Genomic DNA, 17,510 nt, shown 5'->3' on the forward strand with positions numbered 1-17,510 from the left:
CGCCCCTTCCCTGCATTTGCCCCTCCCCTCCACGCCGATTGGCTGCACTGGGGGAGCGAAGGGCGGGAACTCCTCAGGCGCTGCTCGCGGCTCCGAGCCTCAGCCAATGACGGCGGGACTTGTCCGTCCCCGCCCCCCGGCTGTAGCTCCGCCCCCGGCTGTGTCACGCAGTGACGGGGCGGCCCGGCAGGCGCGGGGCGGCCGCGCATGCGCCCGGGCAGGGTCGCCCCTTCCTCCCCGTCTGTCACTTCCCGGCTGGTGCCGCTGCGCCGGGGACCGGCACCGGGGCCGCCCTTTCCTCCCGTTCCCCTCCGTCTCCCGGAGGGAAGGGCCGTTCAGCCTTGTCTGCAAGGGCTCGGGCTGCCGCCCGGCGGCCGTGCCCGCGTCCCCATGGAGGAGCCGCTGGCGCTGCACCCCGTGAAGCTCTATGTGTACGACCTGTCCAAGGGCATGGCCCGGCGCCTCAGCCACCTCATGCTGGGTAAGAGCACGGCGCGGGACCCGGGGCCGCCCCGGCCGCCGCCTCCCGGGGCTTCGCGTTCCGCCACCGACCACCGCGGCCCGGCTTTGCCGCGCCGGAAAACGGGGCCGAAGTCGCCGCCTCCTGCCCCGGGGGTGGCCGTCCCCGCCCGGTGTCGTTCTCCTGAGGGAGCGGCCCGCCGGGGAAGGCTCCCTGAGGGCGCTCCGGGCCGCGGCGGTGTCCGCCGGGTGCGGCGCGGCTTGGGATGTGCGGGGCTCGCCCGGCGGCTCGGTGCTCGGGAACGCAGCGGGGTTTGGCTGCGGGATTCCCGACCCCGCCGCCTTCGGGACGAGCTTTGTCGGTGCGGCAGATGCAGCCGCTCGGGGTCCAGCCTGCTCTCCCCCAGCCGCCCGTTGCCGCTGCGCGGGTGGTATTTGCTAACGGCGGATTAAAAGTGCTCCTTGGCCCCTGAGGCGAGGGACAGCCCGGCTCCCGACTCCCCGGCTGCTGTGCTGCCGCGGCCGGAAGGCTCAGCTGAAGAAAGGCGTCTGCTGTTTACGAGGTTACTGAGTTCGAGCGGCTCCATGTTGTGGCGAGGCCGGGCTGGGCTGGTGATGTGCGGCTCTCCCCGCTCTCCTTCAGAGTTCGTAGGAGTCTGCTGTGTGTCTCGTCGAGATTGTGTGCGTTTCCAACTGGACCTGAAACTTGGGATGGAAAGGAAACGGGTTTTGCTTAAAGTTTTGGAAGCGTGAGTTAGGAATGCAACAAGAGAGTGTTTCATACCTGTTATGGAGCAGATTCTGACCCGTGTCAGACCAGCAGTCTGTGGGATGAGATTTCTCAACAGACTCGCTGTCTGAACAGATGGCTCTGTGTAATCTTGTTTTACACTTTGTTGGCATTTACTTACTCATTTGCCCTATGAGGAGATTCTTGTGATTTCCTGCAAGCTTAAAATGAAAACCCAAACCTTAGCATGGGGTTTCATGAAGGTCAACGATAGGTTTGCAAAGTTGAGAAGAAAATAGTACAGGGATCCCGTGTGTTGTGCTCTGTTAGTCATTTAGCAGCAACCACTTTGGGAGATGTGTGTTTCCTGCACTGGATAACCTCAAAACTTTTCATGTGGTCAGAATTGCTTCTATTGTAGCCCTTAGGGAAGTATCTTCTCACCTATCAGGTGAAATAGCCATGTTTTATCATGTGCTAAGAGTTATAAATCTTGAGATTACATGGGTGCATGATTTACCTGTGTTTGAGTTGAGTAGAATTTAACTACTCTTACATCAAAGTGTTGGTCCAAGTAAAGACTGTAATAGAGATAGGTTGCCACTATAATTATCCCCATGCCAGTCTTCACATAGATCAAGCAAAGGCTTTTTGGCTCACTTCTTACCTACAAAGTCAGTCTTGGGATCTTGTAGCTTTCTGAATTTCCACATAAAAACATGTAGTGCATGACTTCATTATGATGTTTTCTAATCTATTCAGACAACAACTTGAAAACTTTGTGCTTGTCATATAGTTTGGTGGTAAATTTTGGGAATCTGAGCAGTGAAAAGGAAAGCTTAAAAACCTGAGCACTTCTGGGTGGTAGGGGAAGTGCTACTTGCTAGTAGTGCCTGGTAACTGTGTTCAGATGTGTTCATGGAATGTGGCCAACTAGGCCCGCGTGGTCACGGTGACAGTGCAGACTGCAGAACATTTGAGATTGTGGATCCTGTGACATGATTGTCCGTAAAACAAATCTTCCTTTCTTCCTTCCTTCCTTCCAGTTGTGTCTTCTGTGCATTCACACTCAGCTCTGTTTCAGATCATTTTGGAAACCTCCCCAAGAGCCAAGTGATCAAGAGAATACTCCTCTTACCTTTTTTCCCTGAAGAACAACAAAAAACTTTTTATTTCTCTGTATATCAACTTTCAGATGGTCAATATAAATTCTTTCTTTAGTGTTGTTCATAAACTGTAGGTCATCAGGGAAAGTCATAGGAATTCAAGAGGAAGGCATTTCTTAAAGGATTTACACTTGGCATCTATACTTACAGTATTCTTTTCATCAATGCTAAGTTTGAAACAATGCTTTTGAGTGATAATCCTGTAATATTGCCTAGATTAAAATACATTGTTTTAGAAAGAAAAAAATAAATACGGTAATTGATTGTGCTAAAATCAATTTCTGTCAATTTGAAAACAGCAGCTCAGGTCCCCTTGCCAGAGGGGGATGAATCCTGTCCTATGAGACTGACCACTGCGAGAGCATCACTGCACTGTGTCTTCTGTGGTACTGAAAGGGTCCAGAGATACTGTGGACTATGTCAGCACAGCCTCCAGGGATCAGCTCTCGCTGCCAAATGTTATTCTGACTTGTTCAGTACCAGTTCTCTCTGTTGTCGTTTAAGGATGAATCTGGAAGGCAGAGATGTTTAGCACAGTTCATAGCAGGCTTTAGAGTGACTTAGTCTAGTCCCTTGGAGAGTCTTTGTTTTTCTTGGCCAGTTTACTCTTTCTATACCCAGACTGCTTTTAGTCTTCTTACTTTTCTGTAAGCTTCCTGTCATTCAGTGACGATTTCTGTTCTGAAGTGTACATGACCAAAAATTGTAGTTCAGTTGCCTTTGGTATCAGAAGGAGCACGTTTTTTATGTTGCTTTACACTGCATCTTCTCCATAGCTACTGTTGGTCCTCTCTCCCCCTCTCCCAGTGTGTGACTACATTTGTCTGTTCAAATACATGTTATAATAATAAGGAATGTTGACCTGAATGCAGTAAGCTTTCTGTTGCCAAGACAGAAAACATAATCCACCTGATTATGTGGAGGGTAAAGAGGAAAAGAAAATAGTTCAGCTTGCAGTGCTGATTTTGAAATAGACGTCCAAAGGCAGAGAAGTCTTTAAGGAAGATTAAAATCCTATTGCATCATAGGCTTAAAGAAAAATATCTACCAGCTCAAAGTTCTCCTGTCCTGTAACTGAGGTTTTTGCTTTTGTGACTCGCAGAGCTGGGAGCTTGGTTAACCACAGCAGCTTTGGCTCAGTGTAGTGTAAATTAACGTTGAGTGGACTGGGAATATGTTTTGGTTGAAATTTTTAAGTGGTGCATTCAGCTGTAGGGACTTAACAGCCCAGAGGGAATTGGAGCGAAAGGTAACTGCTGAAAGGAGGTGCCTTCTGCTTGGTTCCATTTTCCCAGGCCAGCACATTTCTCTGCTTCTCCTCCATCTGTTCTGAACAGTTTGGAATTGCTTCATCGTGATATTCTATCAGCTTTGCTTCCAGCATTTGCTGGGGATTTCAGAAAAATGGCATGTGTTACCCTCCCCCAATATAGCCTACTTCTGGGTCTCTTTAGGCACCTCAAGGAGAAGGGAATTGAAGCAGGCTCCTCCCTCTCTGTTAGGTTTTTTTTTTTTGCTTTGGTTGAGCACGCTGGGTAGCACAGAGAAGAAAGTGCTTGCCTAATTAGAGTAATTTTCAATTCAAAAAAGGCAGGAATCTTAATGGATTGTCCTGGAGAAATTACAACAATATGCAAAGCAATGCACTGCTAGAAACACCCATGTTGGTTGACCAAATTGTATTACTTCCGATTCCACAGGAGACTAGTTCACTATTTTTTTTTTTAGAGTCTTTTATGGTCTTCTGGGGCTTGCATATCCATTGCAGAGCACAGATATATTGTTAAAGATACTGAGCTTCCTATTATTTCTTTACAGCTCAAAAGCCAGTGTAGATCTTGCACTGAGGGTTGGATGGCCTGAACTCTGAATGGGGTAAACTAAGGGCCCATCTGCACTGACAGTTCCTTCCCTCATGTCTCTGAACTCTTCTGCCCTTCAGTATAATAATTTGGATTAATATACAAATGCCACTTTCATTTGATATTTAAAATGCACAGGAATAATCAACATTGTTTGGCCCTCAAGATTAATAAATTACTGTGACGATAAAAAAGATGGGTGAGCATCTAATCTCCCTGGTGCTTGGCCTTCCAGACAAATCTAAGCATGGAAGTAATCCAGTTTGATTGTATTCTAAAATTATATGGGCTTGCTTCTTCTTTCAAAATACCCCTGTATCTAAACAATTACATTCCTCTGAATTGGTTTTACAAGAAACTAATCTAAGTACTTCATTCTCCGTGTTCCCGTGACTAAGCTGAGGGTCCTGGAATTGTTTATGTTCTATTTTTCTCATAGGTTTCTGCCTCATGTAAACACCATTAAAGTATTTGAGCTATGAATGTTATAAAGAAAATAAAACAGCAAATATAAAAAATTGTTTACGTTCTACTTACTCTGCCTTATTGAAACAAATGGAATCTTTGAGATGCTTAAGCACACAGATTTATGCTGAACTGGCATCTCCCTCCATGTTCTAGTGAGTATTTTCGGGAAAGAGCCACAGAAGCACATCAGCAAGGGAAAAATAAAAAAGTAAACAAAGAAACAAAACCATCCCCAAACAAAAAAACGTAGTGATCATATTTCCAAGGACTGACAGGCTATCCCCCTAAACTCTCACAAATATAATGCAGTAGCTTTTCATGTCCCTGTTCATGTCTGTGATGAAAACAAGGTACCTTGATTTGCATTAGCTTGGAATGGATGCAGATCAAACTAAGCTGATTTGCTTCACATTTACCTCAGGCTGAGCTGGCACACGGGCAATTTCTCTGGGAGGGTTGATACTTGATAGCCTGGCCATATGCAGTAAATGTTGTGTGATTAAATGTGTACATCTAAATTTGCACCAACCTTTCCTGTTCAACAGCCACTGACCCTTGAAATATTTAAACTAGTTAGCATCTTGCTGTTTCCCTGTTTTACCTGGATAACAAAATCACAGAAGAGGTAAGGTTTGAAGGGACCACAGTGGGTTATCTGGTCCAACCTCCCTGAACAAGCAGGGTCATCTCAGGCACATTGCACAGGATTGTGTCCAGCTGGTTCCTGAGTATCTTCAGTGAGAGAAACTCCACAACCTCTCTGGGCAATTATTCCAGTGTGTCACCACCTGTACAGTAAAAAAGTTCTCCTCATGTTCAAATAGCTCTTCCTGTGCCTCAGTTTCTGCCCATTGCTTCTTGTCCTATTCCTTGTCACCATGGAGAAGATCCTGTATCCATCCTCTTGATAACCCTCCCTTCAGATACAGTAAGTGCCCAAAAGAGCATCATCCCATCAGGTCATTCCTGTTCTGCATTATGAGCATGTGCATCCTTTGGATTAGCTTTACTGTGGGTATTGAGTGAAGGGTAATGCTTGCAATTTAATGCTGCAAGGGCTTTTGCAGCTCTGATGGAAATTACTGGAGAATCTCTATATAGTAATAGACAGCCTCGGGTTATGAGGAAATGGCTTGGCTTTGGTGGCAGCACCAGCACACAGCTCTACCCACATTGCTGTGACCACAGGAGTTCGGAGTGTTGTGGCAAGGAGTGGAAGAACAGGAAACGTGATATCTGCCAGGATCCTGGATAGTGTTTGCAATCCCTTCTTACAGTCCACTCAATTGATGTCAGCTCAATTGCACTGTAGGATTATTTGAGGAGGTTCATGGCAACCTTGAGCTTCTGGCTTTCAAGTTGGACAGTGCTGCCAGAAGTAGCTTTATTAGAAAGTGTTGCTGCAAGGCCTGGATACAGCTTGTGTCTTAGCACTCACAGCAATGCTTGGTAGCCTTGTTTGGTCATGCTTTTGGAGCTGTTGTGTGTATCAAGCCTTCAGAGGCTCTGGGCAAATTTTGTGTGTAGTGAGCAGTGTCAAGCAAAAAGCAAAACAGAACTCCTTAGTGCAGGCTGTCGTGATTGCTCTGCCGTAGCTTATCAGGGGTGGCAGTGGTGGTGAGCTGTCACCTGTTCTGTGCAGTGTCTGAGTCAAGAAAAGTCATAGAGGAGGGTCCCCACCCTCTGAAGAGGCAGAACTTCAGGAGGAAGACGATTGTGTCCATGAATGTCTGTACATAACCTCTTACATGAGAGACAAGCAACACTGAGATTCTTGCTGAGCAGCAGGAAAGGGAGCTGCCTGAGTTCCTCACAAACTGGTGGCCATTGATTTATTCCTCTGTGGCTCAGTTTGAGTTGAAATGACAACAGCCAGCTGTGAAACCTGGGGTACTGCAGACACTTAGCAAAAGTTCTCGGTCTTGGATGTCTCTGTTTGATGCATATGCAGCCAATAATGGCAGGTTTCTTAGGCATGGGATTCCCCCAGCAGGGTTGCCCCTGAAGACATTTGCACTGCCTCTCACCAGACACAGTCCATCAGTGGAAGAAAGGGATTATATTTTGTCTGCGGCAGGCTGGAGAGCTACCACAGAAGCCTTATTGTCAGCAGTGCTGCAGATCTGGTGTGTGTTTTCCACAATGCCAGCTTGGTTAATGACTTTTAGGAGCCAAGGAAAAATAGCGGGTCTGCAGCTTCATGAAGATTTTCAAATCAGTGTTGGCACAAACCAACCGAGCTGAGCAGCGACAGACAGACCTGCCTTGTGAAGATAGGCAGCTTCACTTCCAAAAGCTGTTCTGCTACTGCCCTGGCACTTGCTGCCTTTGGACTGCTACAGACTTCATGTGTAGCAGTAAAGATTGGACTGCAGTCCAAAGCAAAGTCCAATTCTGCTTGGGTTTTGTACGTACAATCAGACAATTACTTTGGTGAAAAGGGACCTCTAGAAGTCCTACTTAAGGTAAAGCCAGCAAGAGCAAATTCTTCAGGGCCCTGGACAGCAGAGTTCTAAGTATCTTCAAGGATTGAAATCCCATATGCTTTCTGGACTCCTGCTGCAGTGTTTGACCACCTTCATGATAAATGTTTTTCCTGCTTCCTACTGAATTGTGAATTTCCCATTTTCCAGCGAGCACCTGTTGCTTTTCACTGTGCATATCTGAGTAGAGCAAGGGTCCCTTTCATCCATACCTGTTGGGTACTTGTAGACAGGAATACAGACTCTTGGCTTTCTCTTCTTGAGGATGAACACGCCAGTTTTCTCAGCTCTTCTTCAGTACATTGAGTGCTCCAGCCTAGTATGTCAGTGTCTTTTATATTGTGGGGATCCAAAAGTGGACACAGCACTCCAGATGTGGTCTCACAAGTGTCAAAACAGAGGACAGAGTCACTTCCCTTGAGCTGTGGGCTGCAACCTTGCTAGAGCAGCCCATTGTGTAGCCTTTGCTGCAATGATATTTTCAGGTAGGGGTTGTAATTGCCCGAGCAGGTCCTGGCAGCACCCGTGACATTGTCAAAATCTACCATAGCTCTTTCACCTGCATTCAGAATCTAGGTACAAAGTGACAACTCTCTGCAAAGTCTTTTGTTATTGTTTGCTGCAGGTGTGTGTGAAAGTAAATACTAAGATGTTCTCTTTCAATTTAGCATGCAAAGAACAGGCACAATTCTAATATGTACCACCTTTGAAATAGTTTGTTTCTCCGAAGGAGAAAGGATAAAGTTCAAGTTTCTAGTGAAAAAGTTATTTATCATGAGCAAATGTGTAATAATTTTGTTAATAGATACACAGAATGCTAACTGGGCAAAGCCAAAGGGTAGAGCCAGCCAGAGGCCAGTGCAGCCTGTGGTGCTGAGCCTGCAGGGCCCATGGGCTGCAGAGCTGGCAGCTCTAGAGTGTGAGGTGAAACCTCCCATGGGGAGCGTGTGGAACAAGGGCCAAAGGATCACGAAGCACGACAGTGGGACATGCTAAAGGGCCAGCCGATGCTTCTAAGATACTGCAACGCAGTGTTCTGGTTCTGTCATTATTGCCACTCTCTCTTGGCCTTTGTCCTACTCCAAGCCTACGTTTCTGTGCAATGGGTTGACAGGGAATGTGGTTGCTGCCTGGCTGTGACCCATGGGAGTGGCGGATCAGTCCACCTGCTTCAAAACTAGATGTGCTCACTTCAGCTGATGTCTCTGTTGTCACAACAGCCTTTTCCCTGCCTCTGCTCTTCCATGACCCTCATATGAAGCAGGTACCTATTTTGCTTCAGACTTGAGTGGAAAAAAATGTATTAGTGACTGCTTTTTCTTGTGGCAGAGGAGTACTCAGTCTAGTGCTTGGGTTCAGGAAAATACCAAATGTTGGGATGCACAAAGTTTTTCTGCTCTAAATCTGCTTCTTGGAGGTTCTGCACCTTGTTCAGGAAATGGAAGTTATAGCACATCTCCCACAGCATCCACTGGCTCCTACAGGCTCCCAAAGGGAGGGTACCAGGGACCAAGCCTTTTGGTTATGATAGATAAAATAATTGAGCCTAGAGCAGTAAAAGCTGGTGACCTTTTAGAAATAGGTTTAATCTTGAGATCCTACCATGAACAACAGAGAGGTTTAGGTCTCCTGCTTCTAGAGAACTGGAAACACATTTTAAAAGGGACCTTTTCTCTGAGACCCAGTTATATTATCAGTGTAGTGGTGCCTGAAGCAAGTCTTCACTGCTGTGTTCTGGAAAACACACAGCTTTATATCTTGTATAAATTTCAGTGGTGTACTTTTCTACCTCAGTTCCCACTTAGACTAATTTTTAAGGGCAGGGGGAGGGAGGGAAAAGAGGAAATCGTGGAATACATTATAGAGGCTACCACCACTGGTCATATGTTTAAGTCAGACCTCTCATCAGTTACTGAAAAAGAGAACTGAACACAGTCTGCTGGCCAGCTGCCTGCAGTTATGAAATCTGTCAAATTCAACTCTTCTGCTCCTGATTGAAGACTCTAATTTTACGAAAATGTTTTCTTTCTTGGCCTGTAGAAAAACACCTAAGGAAGGTAAACATGGCAGGATAGGATGGCATTGCTACCTCTGCCTGCCAGGAGGGAAGAAGTACAACGGATATGGGGATTGAGTAGTTAATTTGAAAGATATTCTGGATTTTTTAGGAGCAACTCTGGATTAAATTTCTGGTGTTGCTGTCATGGTGAAATAATAAGCATGGTTCCTAAGTGATTGACGGAAAGTAGGCTGAAATCTGGAAAATTGCTAATAACTACATTGCTAATAACTCTTCTTTTCTCTGCATACAGGGAAACAGCTGGATGGCATCTGGTAAGTGACTAGATTTAAATTGCATAATGTGGGTAAAACACTGGTGTAGGAAGTAATTTCAATATGCAGTTATATATGCTTCAGAGCTTAAGAACATTTTGTGGTGGAAGAGAGACCAAGGCACTTTTTGTTCCTGAATAGAGATTGGCAGTAAGATGGTGAACAGTCAGGTGCTAGTTAAACCACTCTGTTCAAAGCTCAGTGGACCCCACGAAAAGGGTGCTGTTAGTAGCTGTTGTGTTTTTGTGCACCCGTGTACTTTTTCAAGGATAAAATGGTGTCCTTGTCCAAAGCACTTTGTCTTATAATTCCAGACATGACTAAACATGATAGTGAAAGAGTAGGTGGGAAGAAGGTATTACAGGACCAAGTCTTCTGTCATATAAGAGCAGTATCTACATTCAGTCACAAAAAAACCCCGAATTTCCTATAATTCATACCAAGAATTTTGATGATATCACACAAAGAGAGCTTGTTTAGTTTCATTTCAGAGGCAAGAAAACCCCTAAACCCTTGTCCATCCATTTCCTCTCCTCTGATCCGTCTCCAGCGGCTGTCTGACCAGCCTCTCAGCCAGTGAGAAGTCTCTGTCAGTGTGCTAGCAGGGCTAGTTCTGTCTCTGAGGGCTCACCTCACCCTCAGCCCGTTAGCTGAGAGAGGCTCATGCCTGGGCGCTTAGCTAAACCTGTTCTTTCCTAACTGCTTGCAGAATCCCAGTAGGCTTGATAATCATTGCTTCCATATCCTTTCATGTCCCAGCAGATCTTGTTCCCACTCACAGAAACACATTGACCTTTTCTTTCAGTTATTCCCTTCATTATGTCCTTGAGCTCATAAATTAATCAGTGATTTATGTGCTAGGCTGCTTACTTTTTTCCTTTATTTCAACTTTTTGTTTTGTTTTGTTTTCTGTGGCAGGCACACCTCCATAATAGTCCATAAGGATGAATTCTTCTATGGCAGTGGAGGGATCTCCAGCTGTGCACCTGTAAGTTCAACCTAATTTTCTGATAATTTTTTGTCAAGTTACCTGATCAGAATTGCTTGTGTTACTGTCTTTTAGAAAAGCAGCAAAAGACTTCTGAATTCAGACAGATGCTGTAGCCAGCTGCTTGTCATGGTTTCCCAGAGTACTGAGGGTGAAGGGAGCATGGACAGTGGGTTTAAGCCAAATGCAATTCAGCCTGGGGATTGCTTCTTCTGGTAGAGTCTATCTATCCAGAACACCTTTTGCAACTGCTTTGCCAGAGTGACACCTTGTCCAATTCTGTATCATTAAGTGTTACATGCAGACTTTTTAAGAGTGAAAAAAAGCCACAAACCACGATGTTTTCTCAGACCTTTCTGTTCTTAAAGAGGTAAAATGGATGGGCTGTGCTTCTAAAGCAGAATTTTGCCATAGCTTAGAGCTTTCAGCCCAAAGAGCCAAATTTACCAGCTAAAATGGAAGTTTCATGTTCCTTATCATTCTCTTGAGTGCAGAATAAGGGAGACCAGCAGGAGTTTTTTGCTTGATAAACATACCAAAAGTTCCTTCTTTTGTGCCTGGACGAACCATATTAGCTTTATTCAGTAGAGTCCTCCAAGAGAATTCAGCCTGATCATTTGACAGTATCTTCTGGCTGTTCATTTTTACAGGGAGGGACACTTCTTGGCCCTCCAGACACAGTTGTTGATCTGGGGAACACTGAAGTCACTGAAGAAATTTTTCTGGAATATCTTTCCTCTTTGGGAGAATCTGCGTTCAGGTAAGTACTGGAAAACCTGTATACCAAAAAGGTGCAGAATGGAGGAAGGTATTATGAAACCAATCCAGCTCACAGGCCTTCTGTCTGCTTCCTCTCTCGTTTGGAACTCTTCAAATGTGAACTGGACTGATGCACCAATTCACACAAGGAGCTACCTCCTAGGCTGGGAAAGCAGTCTTCTGGAAAGTCTTTAACACTGTTTTTTGTGAAATCGAATAATGCCTGAAATGTTTTTGAGATAATCACCAGAGAAAATGAAATCCGTCAGTAAATAGCAGTTTGCCCTGCGAGTCATAGGTAGTCACTGTAGTAAAGCTGCCGATTTTCACATGAGTAGAAGCAAGGTCTTGACTGTTAAAGAGTCTACTCTGCTTCTCACAAAAGTAGGAAAGCACAACATTTAGTGTTCTGGCTGTCTTTCAGAGTCAGTGATTCCTGTGATTTCTCGTTACTGCTGCTGTGGTTTTAATTGAAGAAATCTGACCTCACCTATTCTCCCAAAAATGGTTGCATTAAAGTCAGGGATGTGAGAGATGTCATTTTCCACCCTGATTCAATTGAATTTGAGGGTGAATTGATGTCTGTATTTTACCTATTTACCTTAGAATTCTTTGGGGTGGGGGGAGGAAGTGCTAATGTAAGATGTTCTTCGTTAAGGGTATAAGTTTTTTCCTGCTTGTATGATTTATTGCTGAACCTGTGGGGTTTTTTGTTTCAATTTCTTTTCTGTGGCACAGAGGAGAGTCTTATAACCTCTTTGAACATAACTGCAACACCTTCAGTAATGAAGTGGCACAGTTTCTGACAGGAAAAAAAATCCCTTCCTATATCACTGACCTTCCATCTGAAGTTCTTGCCACGTGAGTATGGATGCCCCTCCTCTCTGTAGCTGCTTCATGCTAATGCTTAAACATTTGACAGAGCCAGCAGTACCAGTTTCTGATGGATCTGTCTGAGAACCATTAAGGAGAGGATGCAATTTTCTTTACGTCAACGCTTACAACACTGTATGACAAGTGCTAACTGGCACTGGTGTTCCAAAGAAGAGAGGAGAAGGATGTTCTTCTGCCTTTAACTTAAACTAGCTAGTTTGTGATGGTCTCTTATATACGAAGCTGCAGAAAACAGCGCAAGGGGCTTTTTCCCTCTTAGATAAAAGTCTAAAGTATCTGTTAAAAGTCATTTCTCTAAGCACCATAATTGCAGAGGTGTCACTTTGCTTGTGAAGTGGCAGGGGACATACAATTTTAAAATTAATGCTGCAGTTTTAAAGCTAGGATTGGGTGGGAAAACAGGATGTGAAAAAAAGGAAATTAAGAATTTCCTGTTGGATAATTCAGATGTTGTTTTTGTTTGTTTTATTTTAACTCTCAGCTAGTGAGGATCCCAGTAGGACAATGTGAGCTCCATCATTTAGATCTTACTTCTCATAACAGTGCTGTAGCACATTATTTGTGAGACATCGGTCTTCTGCCCTGGACTCTTAGAACTTCAGATCTCTCAAAATCAAATAAAGTCTGTAACAGAGTGAGTCTTACTGAAAGACAAGCCAGGTGCTACAGATTGCAACAGAAATTATTCTGGGAGTGTTGAACCATTGTCTTTTAAGTAAGCTAGAGGCTATTCTTTTGGCAGGCCTTAATATTGATGTACTTAATGGAACACTTCAGTTGCATAACAGGGATTTTGTTTGCACACTTAAGTAGAATGAATTACTGAGAGCTGGTTTCAGACAGTGTTACATTAGCAGTCTGGGCATGTTAGGACTCAGAACTAGAACTCTGATGATTATATGATATAAAATCATGTTTAAGTTTCTTAGTTATTGAACAGTAAATTAACAGGGTAAATTAGTTTGCTTTAGTTTGTAGTGGAAGTCTTTTCTTCAAATTTGCTTCTAGAATGTTAGGTTGATTGTACTCTAGGAAGTGAGTGCACTTCAGTGGTAAATGGGAGTTGTTGACCAAGTAAATTATTTGAGATGTTTATTTCTTTACCTCCTCAGACCTTTTGGACAAGCTTTAAGGCCCCTCCTGGACTCCATCCAGATCCAGCCACCCGGAGGCAATACCTTCAGCAGACATAATGGACAGAGCTAACAGGAGTGACCCCGTGTGCCCAGCCTCACCAGGCCTCTTCCTTTTTAAACATGAATCTACCAGATTTCTATTTTATAATTTCTCATGAGAATTAACTCTGAAGAAGTTACAAGACAAGTTTTAAAATTTCCTGGGGAGAGAATTTATCAGGGTGCATGTAAAACAATGCTACCAAAAATATTGCCATAATTTCTAATAGTATTATACTAATTTATAAAGGCTGTCTTGTCCAAGTAGGCTGACACTTTCTACGTAACTCCTGTGCTGGTAAGTGGAAATTCATTCCATGAGCATTCAATGGCCCATTACCCAACTCGAAGTAAATAAGGGGATGTCCTGGCCATCCCTTGCAGACTTGCATCTCTGTCTTGTCACTGCCTCTGTCATGGGGGTATTTGCTGAAGTCTAGCAAAAAAAGCAGAGCAAGTATTGGTAGCCTAGGAAGTGAAGGTGTCCCAGGGTTAGTCTGCATATTTCACTGACATTTGCTCAAGGGAAGAGCTGAACTCATCTGATTAGAATATTTGCAGTTGTACAGGTGTAAGGGAAAGGTGATGAAGCTGAATCATGTGTCAGTGTCACACGCAGAAGCTGAAATTCAGTGGGATTTGCTGTGGTGGGAGGGAACCTGGAGTTGAAGGTTACGAAGAGCCTTGTAATGCCAGATCCAAGAATTACGGGAAAGAACCAGCTGAAAGAGCAGAATCTCATGAGCAGAAGTGATAGAGACAAATTTCAGGTGAAAGTAAATGAAGTGAAATGTTTCCTTTTCTCACACATAAGCTTATCAGCAGATAGACAGAACCTTGTTAATGCATAAGAACTGTTTTCTTGGGTTCTTTTTCCTTGCAAAGCCAGAGTTACTGTACAGTAGGGCAGGAGTAGCATGGCAACTGCATGATAATACCAGTTGGACCAATTCTGCCTTCAATATCCAATTGCAGACACAGTAGGAGTTCCAAAGAAGTGCTGCCCTTTCCAAAGCAGTCAAGCACATCAGGGCTCTCCTTAAGAGAAATAAGTGCTAGGTCTCCCCAAATGTAAAGAAAATGAGGAAGAGTAAAATTAAGCTTTTCTGTGAAACAACTGAGTTTCTTGGGATACATGCAGAAGCAGTCCTGTGCTTAGATTAACCTTTGATTATAGCAATACTGCATCTTCTAGTTTAAGATTTTTAGAGCTTTGCATTTACTTGCAGTGGGAAAGAACAGGTGAATGAAAAAATAGGCACAATGTTTTCTTTTCATGCATATATATATACACTACTTTCCTGAACAATTTTTTAGCAGTTACATTTGGGAAGGAATACAAGAAAGACATCAGACAAACCCCAGAACACTGCTGATGCTCTGTAAAGGGGGATTGCACATCCCAGATGCTGCCAAAAAAGCATCTATGCAAATGTACAGCCCTTTGTCCAGTGCTTTGTTGTGAAAAGTGTTGCTGCAAGTTCAGTCCTGCATCTCAAACTTCCTGAACTGGAAACTTCTTATATACCTACAGGAGATGTCTTTCCTCTGCTGGGCTCTTTCTCCCAGATTAATGCAGATAGATTGATAAATTTCTCACACTCTCACTCTGTGTGGACTATAACAGTTTGTATTTTTGAGGAGTGGGAATAGAGGAAAACTGCAATTTTGTCACTGTCAAATACTCTGTTGTCCTGCACCTTGTGGAGCCAGTGCACAGATGGGAATAGGGTATAGTCAGGCCATTCTGCTGTTTCATGTTTACCTGCTCTTGGTGCACAGCAGTGGCCCCTGCAGCCCAGATGCTTCTTTTCCTTGTCATTCTCAGCTTGTGCCATCAACTCCTCCTTAAGCATTTCATTTGACAGACTGGACTCAGAGGTAACTGTAGTAGTTACTACAGATGGCTTTATACAAAAGCTTTCAATCTTTCCCCCTCCAAATGTTCTGTTTGCAGAAAACATTCTATGAACGTCAGTTATTAATGCCTTTTGATGCTCCTGGAGGAGGGATTGGTGTTTGGTTTTACTATGCCACAGCTTAGTTTTCCTGTCCAGTATATGTATCATCTCCAGTTTTTTCCCATTCATGTTTGTGAAGAGTAACCAGCCTTTCATCTTAATACACACATGACTGTGCCACAAAATGCTGTAGATCATGTTAGAGATCTTGGAGCTTCCTCAGTTGAGCAGGTGCACTCAAGCTGACACAGTGCAGCCCAACATCCTGGTGTGCTCGTTTGGTACCTGCAAGCAGCATAGCTGTGCTTGCTTGCCCTGCAGCAAATTATCACTTCAGGCACAGCTGCCTGTGATGGAAACACTGGTGCCATGGTTTCTGCCCCACACACTTACACAATGGGGCTATGCCCTGTATGTCCACCACTTCAGATGTCCTGAGCCTAGCTTCTGCTTGGCTGCCTACTTCAGGGCTTTTCTTCTTGGGGCAGGAAAGAAAGGAAGACATTCACACTGTGCATTTTGCAATCTGCCTTTTCCCCTCCTGAGCAGAGCCCCTTTGCAGAGATAATGCTCCTTCATAAAGGTCGCCGGGTAAAATTCCACTCAGTCATATATTGTTTGCAATAGTCAAAGAGCTCCTGGGCTCAGGACCTACTCTTGTGTTTCGTGGCAAAAGAACTGTAAGAGGGAATCCTCTTTGCTTGCTCTTACTGGGTGATGAGATCCCTGTACCTTGTAGGACTCTTAGGAAACCTGTTTTCTCCAAAGATGGTTATTTGTAAATTGCAGGACTGTGCCCTCAGTGTTCCACCCAGCTGAAAACAAACTAGACTGAGAAGTGTATGTAAATGTATATAGGTGATGAACTTCAGCCAGCTGTTGGACAAAGGGGCAGGGAAACTGAAATCCTGAAAGGGAACAGAATCCTTTTGCCCACATTTACTATTCTGTCTTGTATTGCTGAGGTTCCCCCGTGCCATTTTAAAAATGTTAATAATGTCTTTAGGCAGAAAGTGATGTTTTGATTTACTTGTGGGTTTTTTTCTATTACAATAAAAATAAATACAACCCGTTTTTCTGATTGAATGCATGTGCCAATGCAGCTGACCAGAAGTCATTATCTTCACTCTGGTCCCACCTGGGAAGCACAGCATGGGAAATTCTCCAAGCAGTTTGTGCCAGGTGTTGCTACTGGAAGTAGTGGTGGCAACTGCCTTTTGCTCGAACTGGCCAAAGGCAATACTCTTATTGAAGTCTGGTAAATATTTTCTTCTGTAAGTACTACAGTATTTAAAACCATACTCCTGCAGCCTGACACAGCTTGGATGAGGTGAATGAAGATGTTCTGTCAGCACAGGTTTTCTTCAGCCCTTGGTCATCTAAGTCTACATGTATGAAATTTCTAATTTCTGCTGTTGAAGAAGAGGCCAAACAGAGTTTTAACATGGTAAAAAAGTATTTTCCTGACTGCCTTGATGCTACTTTCAAAAGGGAAAAAAAAAGGAAAGAAGCAGTAGAGTAAGAAGTAGACTTCCATGACTGGGTTCCTCTGGAGCTTCAGAGTGGATATTGGGGAGGATTATATAGCACTGCCTAAAATATCTGGCTCTGGGGAAGAAATTCATTCTGCTTGGTTCAGCCTTCTGCATGCTTATTGATGGCATCTAAATGATAAACCACACAGTTTGCTGTTTGTGTAACAGTCTGTATCAGCACAGTACAGAAGAGGTCTTGTAACAGAAAGAGATTGTAACAGAGATGTGTGATTGTGGTTATTTTGGCTGTGTTCCTCAGATGGCTGGTTTGCTACCAAGTACTAATACTGGCCCCACACAAAATACCTGGAAACAGATATTTTGATTTTTTTTAAATTTTTTAAAAATTAAATTTTAAAACTAAAAGGAAAACCTTGACTTTAATGGCTGCTCTAGACAGAGTGTAAGCCAGTGCTCACAGTTATTTGCCTTCTAAACCTCAAACAAAATTTCCTGGCCTCTCCTGCTGGTAACAGAGATTTTATTCCTGACAACAGCTGCTGCCTATCTGAGTGGCAACCAAGCGAATGTAGCAGGAGTGGTTGGAGTGCAAAGTATTAAATAACCAGAACAACCACGGTGGCCCTGTTTTCAGAGCTAACCCGGCTGAGGGAGCAGCCACAGCTGTGGACAGCTGTGCACTTCAGCACAAGGCACGTTTATGCTCCCAGGGAAAGCAAGTTGTCCCAGGTCCTC

At 44.1% G+C, this 17,510-nt stretch overlaps 1 protein-coding gene across 1 annotated transcript; it reads left to right on the forward strand.

The window, feature by feature from the left end:
* The first annotated feature begins 174 nt into the window (after nt 1–174).
* On the forward strand, nt 175–17,036 carry DESI1 (desumoylating isopeptidase 1). Its single transcript, XM_038155745.1, has 6 exons — nt 175–481; nt 9,481–9,502; nt 10,421–10,490; nt 11,141–11,250; nt 11,988–12,110; nt 13,256–17,036. The coding sequence occupies exons 1-6, from the start codon at nt 208–210 to the stop codon at nt 13,347–13,349; spliced, it is 693 nt and encodes a 230-aa protein (XP_038011673.1). The 5' UTR covers nt 175–207; the 3' UTR covers nt 13,350–17,036.
* Nucleotides 17,037–17,510: the final 474 nt, after the last annotated feature.

Source organism: Motacilla alba, chromosome 1A (assembly GCF_015832195.1).
Source record: "Motacilla alba alba isolate MOTALB_02 chromosome 1A, Motacilla_alba_V1.0_pri, whole genome shotgun sequence".
In the NCBI taxonomy this organism is placed as follows: domain Eukaryota; kingdom Metazoa; phylum Chordata; class Aves; order Passeriformes; family Motacillidae; genus Motacilla; species Motacilla alba.

Coding starts and splice junctions, on each gene's coding strand:
- DESI1 (XM_038155745.1), top strand. CDS start 208: ATGCGCCCGGGCAGGGTCGCCCCTTCCTCCCCGTCTGTCACTTCCCGG. Junction 482..9,480: donor CCTCAGCCACCTCATGCTGG/GTAAGAGCACGG, acceptor CTCTGCATACAG/GGAAACAGCTGGATGGCATC. Junction 10,491..11,140: donor GGATCTCCAGCTGTGCACCT/GTAAGTTCAACC, acceptor TCATTTTTACAG/GGAGGGACACTTCTTGGCCC.